This window comes from Neoarius graeffei, chromosome 3, assembly GCF_027579695.1.
Source record: "Neoarius graeffei isolate fNeoGra1 chromosome 3, fNeoGra1.pri, whole genome shotgun sequence".
Classification (NCBI taxonomy): Eukaryota; Metazoa; Chordata; class Actinopteri; order Siluriformes; family Ariidae; genus Neoarius; species Neoarius graeffei.
Window position 1 is genome coordinate 114,824,393 of NC_083571.1, and position 18,784 is coordinate 114,843,176.

General features: G+C 40.1%; 1 protein-coding gene across 1 annotated transcript in view; it reads right to left on the minus strand.

Moving 5' to 3' along the window:
- Positions 1 to 2,215: 2,215 nt before the first annotated feature.
- Positions 2,216 to 18,784, minus strand: part of extl3 (exostosin-like glycosyltransferase 3) — a 92,950-nt gene continuing 76,381 nt past the window's right edge. Inside the window, exons 5-6 of the mRNA XM_060917943.1 lie at positions 15,393 to 15,521; positions 2,216 to 8,136 (exon numbers count right to left, since the gene is read on the minus strand). Coding sequence (XP_060773926.1) covers positions 7,927 to 8,136; positions 15,393 to 15,521 — 339 coding nt within the window. The 3' untranslated portion in view covers positions 2,216 to 7,926. The remainder of the gene's footprint in view (positions 8,137 to 15,392; positions 15,522 to 18,784) is intronic.

Consider the following 18,784-nt stretch of genomic DNA (forward strand, 5'->3'; position numbering starts at 1 on the left):
CACAGGTGAGACTGGAAAAATACTTTTCATTGCATTTGGTCATTATAATGTAATTTTACGAACAGATTTTCCTGACTTTGTGGCTAATATGAAGTCTCGCGCATAATAGCTTATGCGCATGCGTCCTTACTTCTATTGTTCTGGTGTCTCCGCAGGGACTGTCTTACAGCGCCCCTAGAGGTGTGGCATGTGTATTGCATCGTTTTCAGCAAGCGTTGCGTTGCCATATGGACCTGATATTTTACTGATTGTTGCCCATTTGGACGCGATATATTTTTAAATAACATCTCGTTGCCGTTGTCGTGTGGATGTAGCCTTAGAGTAGCTAACAGACCTCTTTGGACTGTGGGGGAAAACCGGAGGAAACCCACGACGACAGGGGGAGAACATGCAAACTCCACACAGAAAGGCCCGTCGGCCACTGGACTCGAACCCAGAACCTTCTTGCTATGAGGCGACAGTGCTAACCACTACACCACCATGCAGCCCCATGGACAAGCATTCGAGTAAGAATTTCATTGTACACTGTACTTGTATATATGACACAGACTTTAGTTCAAATTCAAAGACGTGGTTTGCCAAGGTTGGTCTGGAAGTACTTGAGTGGCCTGTATAGAACCCTGACCGCAACCCGACTGCATACTTTTAGAATGGATTGGAAAGCTGACTGCACTCCAAGCCTTCTCACTCAACATCAATGCCTGACTTCACCAATGCTCCTGTGGCTGAATCGCCACATCCCTACATCTACAATCCAAAATCTCGTGGAAAGCCTTCCCAGAAGAATGGACATGATTATAATAGCAACAGGGAACACATCTGGATGAGGATGTTCAAGGAGTACATAGGTGTGATGGTCAGGTGTCTACAAACCTTTAGTGAAATCGTGTATTGCACAAAACACAAGCACAAGATACCTCCTAAAGAGCTATAAAAGTTGTGAATCCTCAGCTCTCTGGAGTGATCAAGCAAGACCTGATAAAATCTTCATCCTGCTTCCAGTTTTTTTAAACACCCTGGAACCATTTATCTGTGCAAATGAGGACTCCACTGACAGTAACGTGTTTTGTTCTCTCGACACAGTTGTAATTAGTTTTGTCAAATCCACACGTTCTAATTGCTCCCTTTCCTTTTGGCACGACTACCCTGCCTTCAGACTTGCTTTATCAACTTGTGAAATATTTTTCATATATTCTAGACATGGAGAAAGAAACAGGTGATCATCTGCTTGGACTCGTGTGTCCAGGCTCAACACGACAGTCTGTTTTGTCTGATACTTAAAGGTTAGACTGCCTTTCAGATTTTTCAAGTGTAGGTCATTAAAAAAAAAAAAAACAAACCCCCCCCCCCCCAGACACCCAATTATTTTTGTTTAGTGACTGAAAGCTACTGAATTCGAATCACAGACTTCCAATTTTATTAGTTTTTTTTTTTTAAACAGAACAATCAATGACTTTAGAGCCACATGGCCCTAAATTCCCCGTTACTTTTTCCTGCTTCACCATGACCCAGTTCAAGATACTACGTCGTGCATCACGTGGTGGGCTTTCCCCGTTCACGCAAGGCATTGTGGGATACAAATTTGAAACAGGAGAGAAAAATGGAGGATGTGAGTGTGCGAATGAAACGTGAAAGACCGACTACAGTAACGGAAAGAAAGTGAGAAGAAACGACATTATGTTATATACAAAGGAAAGGAAACGCAGGACCAAACTAATAAATATGGGCGCTCAGCGAGCACCTCGGTGTGATCAGCTGTTCGTTTAGCGACAGAATGATGGAACTGTCAGTGCACGCTCAAAGGGAAACCTGTAGATGGCAGTAATGCAACACTGTGGACGCCAGCTGACGTAAAACCCAAAAGAAGAAGGTAAACCTGCGCATGCGCACACGGACTTCCTCTGTCTGCTTGACTGCGCTAAGCGAGCGATTTCATGCACATTATTTGCTTTAATCCCCGCAAATTAAATAACTTCCAGCCACAGAATGGCCTGATATTTTGTGAGATATTACAGAAATAAACAGATATCACAATCACCACATTTCAGACGGAACTAAATTTCACTGATTTTATGAAATCGAAAGGCCGTCTACTTGTGAAACTTATCGAGAGCAGACCCTGATTCTGATTCAGTCGTGAGTAATAGTTGATGCTCAAAGCGCCAATATTGGCATTTGTAGATGAAAATTAAAAATGACAATAATATCTCCTGGGACTTATGCATGTGGTAATTATTGCATTTTGGTTATGAACATTGGTTTTCAAAAAAAAAAAGTTTCATAGACAAATGGCACGGGCTGATTTATTAGTGTTTACGAGGGTCACACTAATGATACAGTCTGTCAGTCAGATTGCTGTGCTTCTGCTTCCTCGCCTCCCCAGTGTCCATGCTTGAGTGGCGATGCAGGAAGAAAAAAAAAAAAAACCCACCACATTACTTAAACCTCAACAAATTTATATACACAGTCATTAGGTGTATAAAAAGTTCCATAAAAGGCATCCATGATCTAAAACATATATTAAAAAAACGAAACACCTAATGGATTTATAATGCAGAAACCTCTATGCACGATACAGTTCAGGACAGAAATTAGCATTAATGCAAACACCAGGATATGTGCATGGAGGCTTTTTGGATTGAACAGTTCAGTGAGGAAATGAGTACCATTTCAAAACAGATTGTGCCAGTAATTCTTATGCAGTATTTATACGCAGCATGATTCTCCAGAATTGTGCTCATACTCAGACCCGAGGTCTTCGCTCCAGCCGTTTGAACAAAGGGTAAGACAAACATCTCTGAGATACAAAGGATCTGTGCTACTTAGGCATGTGCCGATAATCAGTTACATGATGCATCGTTATTTCTTCTAAACCTTCCCCAACTGTGGCAGCTTGGTAGTACTAGGCTTTGAACTCATGATCTTCTGATCAGCAGTCCAAAGCCTCAACGATGGAACCACGACTTCTACTGTGATTTCTATGAAACTGGGGGAAAATGTACTGGTTAACATGTTCATCCATTCACCGAGCTTCAGTTGCTGCTTTATCCAAGTCATTGGTGCAGTGGAGCTGGATCCGGGGGGGGGGACACAGCACAGTGGATGGGATGTCAGTCCATCATGCATACACACACACACAAAGGGAAATTTAGTATTTGAACAATCCACTTACTGGGAGGAAACCGGGGAACCTGGAGTAACTCTACACAGACATGGTGAGAACATGCAGGCAGTAACCCAAGCTCAGGACTGAAACATGGGACCCTGAAGCTATTACAGTTATGGCCAAATGTTTTTGAGACGGACACAAATTTTGGTTTTCACAACAGTCTGAAGGGGGCTTGATCAGAGAAAATAACTTTTTGCAGACTGCAGAGGACTGGGGGAAAGTTATTTTCTCTGATGAAGCCCCCTTCAGACTGTTTGCGTCATCTATAAAAATGATTGTCCAGAGAAGAAAAGGTGAGCACTACCATGAGTCCTGTGTCATGCCAACAGTGAAGCATCCTGAGACTATTCATGTGTGGGGTTGCTTCTCATCCAAGGCCACAATTCTGCCCAAGAACACGGCCATGAATAAAGAATGGTATCAAAACGTCCTCCAAGAGCAACTTCTCCCAACCATCCAGGAGCAATTTGGTGATGAACAAGGCTTTTTCCAGCATGATGGAGCACCATGTTGTCACAAGGCAAAAGTGATAACTAAGTGGCTCGGGGAACAAAACAGTGAAATTTTGGGTCCATGGCCAGGAAACTCCCAGATCTTAATCCCATCAAGAACCTGCGGTCAATCCTCAAAAAGCAGGTGGACGAACAAAAACACGATAACTGTGCTAAACTCCAAGCGCTGATTATGCAAGAACGGGTTTCCATCAGTCAGGATTTGGCCCAGAAGCTGATATCCAGCATGGCAGGGCGAATTGCAGGAGTCTTCAAAAAGAAGCGTCAACTCTGTACATAAACTTGATGTATTTGTCAATAAAAGCCTTTGAAACTTATGAAATGCTTATAATTGTACTTCAGTATCCCATAGAAACATCTGACAAAGATCTAAACTTTGTGAAAACCAAAATTTGTCTCAGTCTCAAAACTTTTGGCCACGACTGTGGACACCACCACACCGTACCTCAAAATATATTTTCCCCAACTGTAACAAATATATAGTTGTAAACTTAAAACCCAAGCATGATAATACTGTAAACTGTAACAAGATTAGTCAAAAGTTTTACGTTACGAAAATTCTTCATCAGTGTTGTTTCAAGTCTGCATTCCCAAACCTTTTTTTTTTTACATCTCTAAAGAAATGCTTTTCATTTTGTTAACTTGACTGAAATAACACCAACAGCTCTGTGCTGAGTTTCCTAAAAGCATCATAGCACAAAGATCATCACTAAATGGTAGAGCGAGCAGCGCAATCAACACTCTCTCTTAGTTAAGATGCTCTTAGCGTTGAAGCTTTTGGGAAACCCAACCCTGTTTCGATGTACTGCATTTCTCAGGAAAGGAGCAACAAACTGCACTTTTCTGAGCACTGGATTTGACCTAGTACGAGTTTTCTTTCATTACATATCTTTGGTAACGTGCCTATGAACAATTATTCAGACTCGCTGTATCAGTGTGTTCGGCTCCTGTATTAATTACAGTCATTACAAAATGCGGAGATTCCTGAAGTCATTTTTATGAACACAGATACACACACAGCCAACACCGAGACCTCTTTCACAGGTTTGTACTGTAGATATAAAGCTAACGATACTATTCTCATTCATTATGTGGTCAAAACTAGAAAACAATTAACCACTGACGGTTATGCCGTCTTTCTTGGTCATGTTTGGTTTTAACATGACATCATATACTTAAGTGGAAGTTTCAGAAAGGGTTCAACTTCCTAGAGTCTGATGACATCATCGTTTAAGTCAGAATTAGCATTATTGTCAATGCAGTACATATTTACGCTTCACTCTCAAGCTGCCACGTGAAAAAAAGCGAGGACACTGATTTACACAGAAAATAATTTATATTATTTAGTACGCACAAATGGCATACTTAAAAGTGACGATAACGGCTTAGAGACCATAGCAGCAAGTGTAAAAACAGTTTCCTTTGTCAGATGAAGGGAGTTCAATTGTAGTGAGGGAACAGAATTTACACAAAACCCCAGTTTTGTGCTGGAACAAATATTCAAAAATCCGGAGAGAATTACTTTTTCACTAAAATCATCAGATTGATAAATTCTTGCAATACTGGGAAAAACAGATCGTGTTTGTGACCTTACGAGGTGACAGCAGATCTATTATTACATGAGCTGACATGTATCTTTATCATTAATATATCTACATTCACTGGATATGAGCAATCATGCGCTCTGATTGGCTACTCTACTACTAGGATAATCAGCTCATATACCCTGTGTAGAGAAAAACAAATTATGGTGGCGGAGCATGTTGCTGAACCAACCGAGGACGAAATAAAAACTCCACTCCAAATTACTCAACCCCCCCAAAAAAGCAACAAAATATGGAATGAAAGTATTTGATGGAAAGAACGTATCTTTTTTTAAAATTATTTTTCAAGAATTATCGCATTTTTCATAAATTGCTCCTGTCATTTCACCAGTTTGTTTACATTCTTCAACTTTAAAAGCTAGACCGCCTTTCAGATATTTCAAGTATAGGTCATAAAAAGAATTTTCCCCGACACCTAATTATTTTCGTTTAGTGACCGAAAGCTACTGAATTCGAATCACAGACTTCTAATTTTATTAGTTTTTTTAAACAGAACAATTAATGAATTTAAGGCCACGTGGCCCTAAATTCACCTCTATTTTTTCCTGCTTCACCATGACCCAATTCAAGATACTATGTCATGCATCACGTGGTGGGCTTTCCCCGTTCACGCAAGGCATTGTGGGATACAAATTTGAAACAGGAGAGAAAAATGGAGGACGTGAGTGTGCGAATGAAACATGAAAGCGCGACTACAGTAACGGAAAGAAAGCGAGAAGAAAAGACGTTATGTTATATACGAAGGAAAGGAAACGCAGGACCAAACTAATAAATATGTGCGCTCAGCGAGCACCTCGGTGTGATCAGCTGTTCGTTTAGCGACAGAATGATGGAACTGTCAGTGCACGCTCAAAGGGAAACCTGTAGATGGCAGTAATGCAACACTGTGGATGCCAGCTGCTGTAAAACCCAAAAGAAGGTAAACCTGCGCATGCGCACACGGACTTCCTCTGTCTGCTTGACTGCGCGAAGCGAGTGATTTCATGCACATTATTTGCTTTAATCCCCTCAAATTAAATAACTTCCCAGCCACAGAATGGCCTGATATTTTAAAATATTACAAAAATAAACATATATCACAATGACCACATTTCAGACGGAACTAAATTTCACAGATTTTATGAAATCGAAATGCCGTCTCGCTTTAAGCATTAAAACGTGTTGAATTTTTTTAGACTGGTTCAAAAGCTCAAAGTAGTTTGAAAATGACAGAACTGAAATATCCAAGAAAGGATTAAATGAATGTCTAAAGCTGTTCTTCACCTCGACACGACAGCAAGACGACACTTTCTACAAAAACAACACTGAAGTCAATCCGTGCCACCATTGATAGGTTTTTAAGAAGTCTGTCTCAGCGGAAAAGATTTCGTCGGATGTTTTGTATGAAAGTTTATATTTATCGAATTTGCAAAAAAGAAAAAAAAAATGCTCAGTTTCTCAAAATCCAGTGAATGTGGACTGAAAAAAACAGTTATTCCAACTCGGCCATCAGCTCAGGTATGACTCGATTAAGTGGAATAACTTAATGCTTGCATGGATGTCTAAGTGACCAACTGTTTTGTTCCATTATGCTGTGGGGTTTTTTTTTCCCTTCTTTTTCTTATTCGATGTATCGATTAAAATAAAAAACCCAGTTTGTCCAAATGCTAATCAGTGGGTGTGGCGATATCAGGCACAGACCTCATGTGATATTCTTCATCAGTTATCTCCTGATCATCAGGAAAGTCGGATGTTTTATGTCTTACATATTTAACATGCACGATGTTATGGTAGAAACTTTAAACGACTCATTCCTGTTACATTCTATCCAAAAAGCAGTTGCCTACACAGGCAGCGTTTTTTTTTTTTTTTTGTGCAGTATTTGTGCTCCCAAGCTAAAGCCAATCCCGTTATGAAAGCAGCATCGGGACAGCCGTCCTCTACATACAAATTTACAAAGGCAGTATCATGTGCACCTCATACCGTAATCCTGCTCGGTAAGCAGAGTTTCATCCAGCTGTGATGATGATGATGATAAACTGTGATAAGTTGAAGTAATTTTTCTGATCTGATATGATATCGGCACATGCCTAAGACCACCTGATGGAGAAAGTGTGCGCGTGCCGTTTTGATCACTGACACCCGAGAGAGTATTCCAAGTGATCTTCACTCGGCTGACCGTGTAGTGTGTTTTCATTTCCGCACTTTTTTTTTTTTTTTAAGATCTGGTGACTAAATTCCTCTCTCACACACAATTTCTGTGACCTGCAGAAATGTGCTCGTCATATCCAAGAGTGTATCTTCTCTTGCATATGAAACACACACATATATATATATATAGAGTTAAAAATTAAAAAAAAAAAAGAGTGCAATGAGAGTTTTTGCCCACGCCTTTTACCGTTCTCTCAGTTTCCAAATGATTCAGTTTGAAACCCATTAAAGTGTCCTCGCCTCTTATTCACCTCTTTTCCAAAACTGTTGAAAGTGGTGCGAATGAGAGCAGTAGTGGTTGCTGATGGGTTGAACACACACACACACACTAAAATAAAATGCTTTTACATTGTAGTCCTCCCTTCATTTTGACTTCCTTTTTTATTCCATAAAATCTCTCATCTGTAAGAGGAAGTGTCTGTCTGTCTCTGTCTGTCCTCTTTTGGTCCCTCTAAATGAACTTGAAGCATTTGGTCTTGTCGTGCGGGAGTCGAGTCTTAAACAGAACCGAGTCGACTCGGAACTGCGTGTAGAGTAGCGGCATGTAACCGTACACCTTGACGAAGAAGTTGATGCACTTGTGCCGCTCGTGGAAGTGCGAGTCGTCGTGGGACAGCGCCTGAGGACAGCCGGGACAGCGGAATGTCCAACGAGACGTCACCTGATCAGAGTTAGAGCAAGACACAGATATTTTTGGATGTACAATGAATTTTAAAAAAAATGTTAAATAAGAGTCAAGTTCAGCATTAGTTTGCAATACGACATAAGACACTTAAAAAAAAAATGTAAAAGTGAAAAACTACAGAATCTTGTTGTTAAATTGCCTTATTTAAAAAAAAAATCAGATGCATGAGCATGATTCCAACACTGACCAAAATAATTGTATTATTCTGTCCACGTTCACTGGATGTGAGCAATCATGCGCTCTGATTGGTTACTACTAGGCTATCAGCTCATATACCATGATTGAGTACCTACCCTACCTACCGGAGCGACCTCAGCCGGACATCATTGACCATACTTCTCCATAATTCACGGTCTGCCGTTGCTATTGGTACCTGATACTTCAAGATTGGTGCCTTCTACCAGTTGATCAATAAAGGTTCAGGCCGGTCGTCCTCTACTGCGTTTTCCGTGGATTGGCTCCCAAAGAATCACCTTGTGAATCATCTCCTCCTTACTTCAACAACGGCCAGAAAAACGGAGTCTCCTTTCTGCTATTGTTGTTATTGAAAGTTTTTGAAGGTCTCTTTATTTGTACTTCGATGTTGCCAGCGTGCATTTCGAACCGCTCTGAGCAGTAAGTGCACTAGTCAGCGTCCATGAGCTGGATCCGTACAATAAGACTGTTCCAACAAGTTGCTGAACTTTTTAATTTCTCGTGTTCATTTAGATACGCTGCGTCAAGGTTGTTCTTTGGAGCGTTTTGATGTTTTCAGGGGAACGGGTAATTCAGCAGATTTCTGGTGGACTTTGATGCTTTCATACATTGTGTTTGAGGAATCGTCAATTGCAAGACGTTGAAGTGCTTGAAACCTATTTTTAAGATGTAAAAAAAAAAAAAGGCACTTTTTTTTGTTTTAATGGTTTTGTTACGTCTGAGAGACAACCGTATTTTTGCAGATATGGGTCGGTGATCTGACTGAAGTGTTTTTAACATGTTGTATGCTTCGCAATTTATAGCCCGGCGCACCCTGTCGACTTACCGTCGCTTGGTCGCGCAACTTTTTGACGCGAGCAAAAAAAAAAAAAAACGCTTCATGTGCAGATATTTGCGATGGCGATTTTTTTTTTAAAGATTTTTTTGGGCTTTTTTTTTTTCCACCTTTATTGGATAGGACAGTGTAGAGACAGGAAATGAGCGGGAGAGAGACATGGGGAGGGATCGGGAAATGACCTCGAGTTGGAATCGAACCTGGGTCCCTGGATTTATGGTATGGCGCCTTATCCACCTGAGCCACGACGCCCCCCGATGGCGATTTTTTGTTGCTTGTGACACATTGCAGGAATCAAACATGCTTGATATTCTGTGACACACAAAAAAAAACCCCCGCCAGTCACTGACTTGTTGCAGAGATACCGGTATCGCCACGTGTGCGTGTCTTTGCGATAAGGAAGCGATCACCTCCAAAGGCTAAGCCGATCTCCACCCGCGAAGTAGTCATGAGATTTCCACGTGACTTGCATCCCCCTCCCCAAATCGCCCACTGGTCGCAGATAACGCGCACATGAAAGGGGAAACTTGCGTCCAAAAATCGCAATACGCTTGCGACAGAAAATCGCCCGTGTGCGCCGGATTTAACTGGGCCTGGCTGCCGTGTGGATAGGTGAATGACCAGTGTTTTCCTTTTTTCTTGTGAAAACATGCACTGAGTAGAGAAAAACAAAATGGCGGATGTCGTCGCTGAACCAACCGAGGATGAAATAAAAACTCGACTCGAAAACAAAATTCCAAAAAAAATAAACAGCAACAAAATATGGAATGAAAAGTATTTGATGGCAAGAACACATCTTTCGCATTTTTCACAAATTGCTCCGGCTTGTTTACATTCTAAGCCAAAATGATTTTGTCGGACGTTATGTATAAAGCTTTCATTTATCAAATTTGCTAAAAATAAAAATGCTCCATTTCTCAAAATCCAGTGAAAGTGGATCGAATAAAACAGTTATTCCACTCAATCTCATCGCACATGGATTTTCGACGACTCGGTGCTACGCGCCTCGTCATCCATTAGCTCCTGGACGGCTCGATTCGTGGAATAATTGTTAATTATTTCGGTTGTTTCTGCCATTACTGTTCATCCCTGTTTGTTGTTGCCATGACTTGATTTGTTTGGACTACACAAGATTTCCTTGCTCAGATTCTCTCATGGTAAAGTGAAGACAGCGAATTTCTCTGTGCTTCTGTACACTTGCAGAAGACAGATTGTGAGTCAGAGAGACCGACTGCAAGAAAATTCAATAATGGAGCTTATGGGTTTCAGGGGAAATCGCTGCACAGACGCAGTCCTCCGTTAATAACACGGGCAGGACATGAAATTTCATTAAGTTCTTTTTTTTCCAGTGCCAAACTTGAGAGAATATTGCTCAAGGCCATTCTAAAACAAACAGCAGCAGTGTAATTCCCATCAATCCCTTATCACTGAGATGGAAACACTGAAGACTCGCTTCCTTGACTGAAACACACTCATCTCATCTTTCTCTTTGAGTCTCTGTGTGTTAGTTTAAGAGTACCAGTCAAAACGCTGGACACACCTTCTAATTCAGTGTTTATTTTTATTAATCAAAAGTCACTTCATGTCTTAAAGTAATGACGGATGTCGTTTCTCTCTACTTAGATGTTTGGTTCTTGATATAATACGGATCACGACAGTTGTGGTGTAGAATAGGGCTGTTTACTGAACTATTATTATTTACTATTTGATCTCAAAAGGCATTAAGAAGGCAAGAAATTGCACTAATTACCTTCTGACGAGGCACCTGTTAACTGAAAAGCATTCCAGGTGACTACCTCATGAAGCTGGTTAAGATAACGCCAATAGTGTGTAAAGAATCAAGGGAATGGATACACTGAATAGAGCCCTGCACTCCCGCAGGAGTCCCGCGGGACCCGAGGCAAAGCAGTGCAGCGCAGGACAAATTTTGAAAGCTCACTGCGGGCGGGAGGGGGAGTGCACAATGCGGGAGAGGTGATAAGCTGCAGTCCCGCTAACTAAAAACGTGTTTAAAATAAAATTTATAAATTATTAATTTATGTCTATCATATATAATTTGTGCTGGATATTTTATTTGGCATTAATATCATCATCTTCTTCTTGTATCTTGATCAGGTCACTACCCGTCCGGGTCTGCCTGCTCACGAGCTGACGCACGATTCTTAGCAGTGCGCAGGATGTGGCGCCAGTTGGAGCGATCTTGAGCTCCAAGGGAAGCTAGAGTGCTATCAAGACCAAGAGCTACAAGGTCGTCCTGATAAACTTTAAGGAGGGAATTTCTCGGGCGGCCAACACTTCGAGAACCATAGTTCGGGATCCAGTCGAGCAAGAATTTAGGAAACCGGTGGCGGGGCATCCGGACCAGGTGTCCAAAGTACATGAGGCGAATATGCTGCATGGTGATGCCGAGGCTGCAACAACCAGCTCTTGTCCTGATCTCTCGATTAGTGATGCGATCTTCCCAACGAACCCGTAGGAGTCTCCGCAGACATGAGTGATGGAAAGAGTCAAGACGTTGCACTTGTTGTTGCTTCAGGGCCCAAGATGCGCAGCCATAGAGGAGGGGAGTAACAACCCTGCACTCATAGATCTTAATCTTAGTACCAAGGGACACACCACGGTTAATCCAAACGCGATTAAGTATGTTGAATGCGTTTGATGAGATGCCAATTCTGATATCGATTTCCCTGTCTATAGAGCCATTGCTGGAGATCGTCGAGCCAAAATACCGAAAGTGGTTAACTTGCTCAAGACTCACCCCGTCAACATCAATGTCAAGCATCTCAGAGAAGTGGAATGAGAGAGAGCATTAATAAAAACATTTTAAGATGCCTAAATTTGCGGATGTGGTCTAATCTCGCGTACGTTTCCGATTCCTTTCCGCTCTTCTGTGTTTGAGATCTCCGATCATGGCAGAAGAGCAGAGCTCCTCTAGTGAAGCTCACAGTGCTTCAGAAGTAAGTGCAGCTTTAAAAAGAGGTACGTTTACCGTTAAAAAGTCAAGAGTCCTGAAATCCGACATTTGGAAGTCATTCTCACTCGTGCACGACGCAGAGGGAAATCAGCTACCCTTTGCTTGTTGTGATAAGTGCCAAAAGGTTCTGACATACAACGGCCATAAATCGGGTACATCAGGCCTGAATCGCCATGTATGTACTGTCTTAAAAGGACAACAATTCCCCAAGCCAATGACAAGAACTTTCGTGAGAAATAACGCGAACGTCTGCATCATGCGGGATTTGCGGGTGGGAGCGGGACAAAATATGGCAGGCGCGGGACTGAAAATCATAATTCTTTGCGGGAGCGGGCGGGACTGAAAATTCTGTCCCGCGCAGACCTCTAACACTGAAGAATCTAAAATATCAAGCACTTTGTTTACCACATAGCTCCGTACATCTTCCAGATGTTATGTCATAGTTTTGATGTCTTCAGTATTGTTCTACAATGCAGAAAATACAAACTACAGAAAAACCTATGAATGAGTAGGGGTGTACAAACTTTTGACTGGTACTGTATTTTTTAATTATTACATAGTGCCTTGCAAAAGTATTCATCCCCCTTGGTGTTTGTCCTGTTTTGTCGCATTACAAGCTGGAATTAAAATGGATTTTTAGAGGGTTAGCACCATTTGATTTACACAACATGCCGACCACTTTAAAGGTGAAAATAATTGTTTTATTGTGACACAAACAATAATTAAGATGAAAAAAAAAACAGAAATCTGGAGTGTGCATAAGTATTCACCCCCTTTCGTATGAAACCCCTAAATAAGAGCTGCTCCAACCAATTCACTTCATAAGTCACATAATTAGTTGATTAAGATCTTTTTGTCCTTTTAGCTTCAAGACAGACAGGAAACGAGAGACCGGTGAGTGAATGAGTATTAATTAACAATTATTCACCGAAGGCGATGTGAATATCAGTGAATAGTAACCGACACGAAGCTGATATTCACCGAGTCTGAGGCGGATAACTATTTCAGTGTAAAACACAGGTGATTAGGCCATCCTTAAAAAAAAAAAAAATCCGTTTCCTGTCCATCGAGTGAGCAAAAAAATTCAGTAGGGAGGGAGGGATATATGAGTGATTCCACGCTTATGGGTACTGAAATGGGGACATGAACTTATTCACCTAAAACCATTTCTTTTTTTACCATCAGGTCACAAAACATGTAATCTTTAATGAATGATATGTTAAAAGATAACTTTAATTTTCTGAGATGTAATAAAAACATATTTATATGCCAAAGTCAAGCCTATGAGTTCCAAAATGATGTCTGTTCCATTACTTCTGTTACGATTGTCCATCTCGCGTCTGTTACAAATTAATTACAGTCTAGCTATATACCATGTTAATCTTATTGAAAGAATGTGTATGTTTATTCTACTACACATGTTTATTAATTATATTTGCTAAAACATCACCTTCCTATGTTTCAAAAAGTAATTCTACATTGTTAAAATTGAGAATATATATGTCCACAACACTTCTGATACGTTCTGACTTTGGCATATAAATATGTTTTTATTACATCTCAGAAAATTAAAGTTATCTTTTAACATATCATTCATTAAAGATTACATGTTTTGTGACCTGATGGTAAAAAAAAAAGAAATGGTTTTAGGTGAATTTTTAAAAATAAGTTCATGTCCCCATTTTAGTACCCATAAGCGTGGAATCACTCGTATATAAAAAAAATAAAATGTATAGATGGATAAGAAATCGCAGTGCTGTGTTTGCTTTTCTTTCAGTACTTTTTTATTACAAAAGCAGACACATTTAATAAAATATTAAGATCTATTAGGTTCTCCTACAGATCTGTCAGGGTCATTAACAAAGTCGGTAATGAATTTCGCATAACAAAACTCAAAAGCTGTTTGTAACGTCTCGGATGGATCAAGATCAAACGAATTTTCCAGTAACGGTTTGTGACGATCCGACACACGGACTTTTTGTAGTTCTAAATCGAGCGTTAGGCCTGGTTTGGATGAAATTACACTATTAAAATGACCACTGAATGATTTGTTTTTCTGAATCTTTACTATTTTGTTGTTCGCTAGAATACCATTTTGCGATTTCACACTTAAGCAAATGTTTGAAAACTCCGGATCTCCTTCCTTCATGGTGGCTGCCATTTTTTTGTGCCGCACGGCGCATGCGCAGAGCTGATTCGATTCTATATTCTGCGCGGAATGCGTAAATGTCAAGTTCGATTTTAGATTTATGAACCTGAAAAAAAAATGTCGCAAACCCGGCGTTAAAAAAAAAAAAAAAAAAATTTTCAACCACACAAACGGCACTCACCCGGCAGGTGGACCGGAAACAGAACATTTTTTAATAATGGCCTTATTTTAAAAAAAAAAAATCCTATTAAAAAAACCCCCAATCATTTCAATCTTCAAAAGCAGAATACAAATGTAATGCACACAGACTTGTCACTTATTTACGCCGAGTCACATAAAATCCTTTGTTTTGAAATCGATAAAATAAATCACAGTTCTATCTTATCTTTGAATAGTTTTCGACCAAACCTCGGAGCATCTTTAGTGCTTTTAGGAACAGCATTTTCTTTCATAATCTGTAATTCTTCCTCCCTTACGGTGATGAAACGATCGGCCGCCATTTTTTCCGAGTCGCTCGAGGTGATTATTATTGAGAAATGATCCGAATTTCTCGACCAATCACGATCACGCATGATTTTCTATAAATCACCTGCGTACTGATACTAATAACTTATAATATAAGACACATCTGGAACCAACCTGTTTCAGGAATGTTCAGCATTAAATGCAACTATAAATGGATTAAAAAGAAGTATAACCTGTTCTTTATTAAATTAAATATTGTAATCGTTGACAAATTGCTGTAGCATGAGAGGAATAAAACACTTTGGGACGTGTTATTACAGGAACTGTCTAACCCTTTAATTAGCCCCTTTCGAGGTATTTCGACTGTTTATCCCACTTGTTTTAGCTCTGCTGTTGAAACACGTCCTTGAACTTGGGAGCAGGTGGATTAAGGCTAATTTATCTTCCTTTAATGGCCTCTCCGCTCAGCTTGGATTCTGGCTAATGAATGAATCCACTATAGACTAGAAAATAGAAGTAATACTCAACAAATTCTCCTGTACCAAGTCTCAACTAGCTTCCACAAAGAAGTGTGTTCTAGCTGAGAACCCATTTCTCGATGAGAACTCTCTGACCTTGATGGGAGGTTTGCGTGTGATGTGGGACACCAGGAAGTTCATGGCGATATCTTCACAGTTGATGTACTCGTCCACCATGTCTCGGATGGCCTGGGGCATCACGTAGGAATACAGGTAGGCGTAGTACTACACACACACACGAGATAAACATCAGTTTCCGTTCTCATATTCAGGCTGCACAGAGCACTTCACATGTAAACTGTTGTTGATGCATCTACAATAACTGACTCTGTACTGTGGTGTCTTATTAATTTATAGATTAAATATATTATTTACAGTAAAACTTTTTATTCTACCCACATTCACTGGATATGAGCAATCGTGTGCTCTGATTGGTTACTCTGATTGGCAGCTCATATACCGTGAACAGAGGAAAACAAAATGGTGGAGCGTGTTGCTGAACCAACCGAAGATGAAATAAGAACTCTGTTCGAAAACACCCCAAAAATACTTTAAAAATAAATGAAAAAAATATATATATTCAAATATAGAAAGAAAGTGTTTGATGGTAAGAACATATCTTAATTAAATTTAAGAATTCTCGCATTTTTCACAAATTGCTCCTGTCATTTCGCCAGCTTGTTTACATTCTTCATCTTTAATCTAGAGCCATGCACTCCCGCGGGAGTCCCGCGGGACCCGAGGCAAAGCAGTGCGGCGCGGGACAAATTTTGAAAGCTCATTGCGGGCGCGAGCGGGAGGGGGAGTGCACAATACGGGCGCGAGAGGTGATAAGCTGCAGTCCCGCTAACTAAAAACGTGTTTAAAATAAAATTTATAAATTATTAATTTATGTCTATAATATATAATTTGTGCTGGATATTTTATTTGGCATTAATAAAAACATTTTAAGATGCCTAAATTTGCGGATGTGGTCTAATCTCGCGTACGTTTCCGATTCCTTTCCGCTCTTCCGTGTTTGAGATCTCCGATCATGGCAGAAGAGCAGAGCTCCTCTAGTGAAGCTCACAGTGCTTCAGAAGTAAGTGCTGCTTTAAAAACAGGTACATTGCTTGAAACGCACCCCTGAACGTGAGCTGTAGATATTTATGCTCAAATCCACTCAAAGTAGGGGGCGGGGCACCATCACGCTGTGTCTTTAAATTATATTAATTTCTTATAGGCCTACTTGTATTTTCTAGAATGTAAATGTGAGGAGTGACATAAGCTATGTGCAATGTACAATATTCTTAATATCCACTGTAGATGTTGGTAGGCGTGTTGGGTATCTCTGTAAAGCCTCAGCTGCGCATGCTGCCTGGCAACGCGCACCCTCGCTACATGCGCTAGGTGAAGGATCGGTCAGTGGAGAGCTCAGCTAAGCTCAGCATGTTTAATTCCCCAAGCCAATGACAAGAACTTTCATGAGAAATAACGCGAACGTCTGCATCATGCGGGATAATTTGCGGTCGGGAGCGGGACAAAATATGGCAGGCACGGGCGGGAGCGGGACTGAAAATCATAATTCTTTGCAGGAGCGGGACTGCACAATGCGGGAGCGGGACTGAAAATCATAATTCTTTGCAGGAGCGGGACTGCACAATGCGGGAGCGGGACTGAAAATTCTGTCCCGCGCAGACCTCTACTTTAAGCATTAAAATTTGTTGAAATTTTATTTCCTAAACGGAAATAAAAGTGCACCGTTTCTCAAAATCCAATGAATGTAGAACAAATAAAACAGTTATTTCACTCAATCTCGGCGTACATGGCTTATAGCCGCGATCAGCTCATGTACGACTCAATTCCATGGAATAATTGTTATTATCTAGAGCACTCGTGATAGATGAACGGACACTTCATTAGTTTTGGCACCCTGTTCTCTCTCAGTACATGTGGATCAGTTATACCGAACACACTCACCAGGTGATCTACAGTTTGAGCTCAGGGTGTGCAGTAAAAGCAGTGACTGTCAACTGCTTGTACTTTTCCTCTTGTTTGTCATCGTATGGAGGAAATTTCGTGCAATTCTATGTTGTTGCTACAGCTCACTGAACTGCCCTCCTCGCATTCGGTCTATAAATCGAGCTCTGTTTAAGATGTTGCTGTTGCCATGCCATAACTTCAACATTGAGAATTTAGTGAAGAACACAATTAATTAGGCATTGCTATGAGAAGTAACTACAGTTTCAACTGCGAGCAAAATGCCCTATACCGTACAGCCCTTTTTATTCTGGATATTACTAACATTAAGTAGTAGCAGTAGAGCGGCGGTCACAATTATCAACAGTCCATAATTATCGACACCTTTTCAGATTTACAAAAAAAAAAAAATTTTTTTTTACAAAGCTGAGTTTCAGTTCCAATAGTTATTATTGATTAATTAATCAACTGGAAGACCCGCCTCGCCCTTTGATCTTGTTGTCTGATGACACAGCTCGTTACCTGAGATGGAATTTTTTTAGCAGCAATTTTTCGGAAAACCCGGACGTCATCATCGCAGGTAAGCACGGTGGAAAGCTCATGGACGTGTTTTTACTCATCAAATTCACCGATATTTCATGGTCTCCTCGTCGAAACCTACTTTGTTTCTTACTCTTTCATCTGACAGTCGCCATTTTGTATCTAAACCCGCGTTTGAGAATCACGTGAGGTGTCGATAATAGTGATCACTTTCACCGGTGTCCACCATTATCGACACCCTGTGGGATTAAGGGACATTTACAACTGTTATGGATCGATCTTTGTGTCACATTGTTGAAGTCGATGAAGTACTTTAAAAAAACAAATAAAAGTGCTGAGAGTTATAATTTTTTTTTCTGATTCATAACAGAATGGAATGTTTATAGAGTATTTGGAATCCAATTGCAGTAAATAGAATTAGACCCGAATTAAATTCCGAGCATGTAAAAATAAAAATAAAAAAAAAATTACATGCTTGAAATGTTCAGATTTTTCTATTCCATTTAGAATTTTTTTTTTTTTAGTTTGTTGTAAATATCGACCACATATTACAATATCAGTAGACATTTTATATTGTTGTTTGAGGAATGACATGCGACCTTTGACCTGGAGTTTCATGTGGTTACAATGTCAACTGCCTGTTGATGTTTATTGGTAAACGACAAAACTAGAAATTAATACAAACAACAACGAACGATGAACAAAATGTGATCTATGAAAATAATTAGAAAGCGGGTAGAAAGTGGAACAAAAAGATTTTCTGACGCAGGTTAAACATTATCAGTTCATTTGTTTACAAACATTAGAATTACTTCATTTACGTAAACACCCACATCCATATATTTATATAAAAGGTATTTTGTACTAAATAAGTCTATGGAAAACAAATTTTAAATAAAAAACTTTTGTTAACTTGATACCACATACCGATTTATTTATTTTAAATTAATAATGATCTGGATGTCGATAACTGTGGAACAGTGTCACGT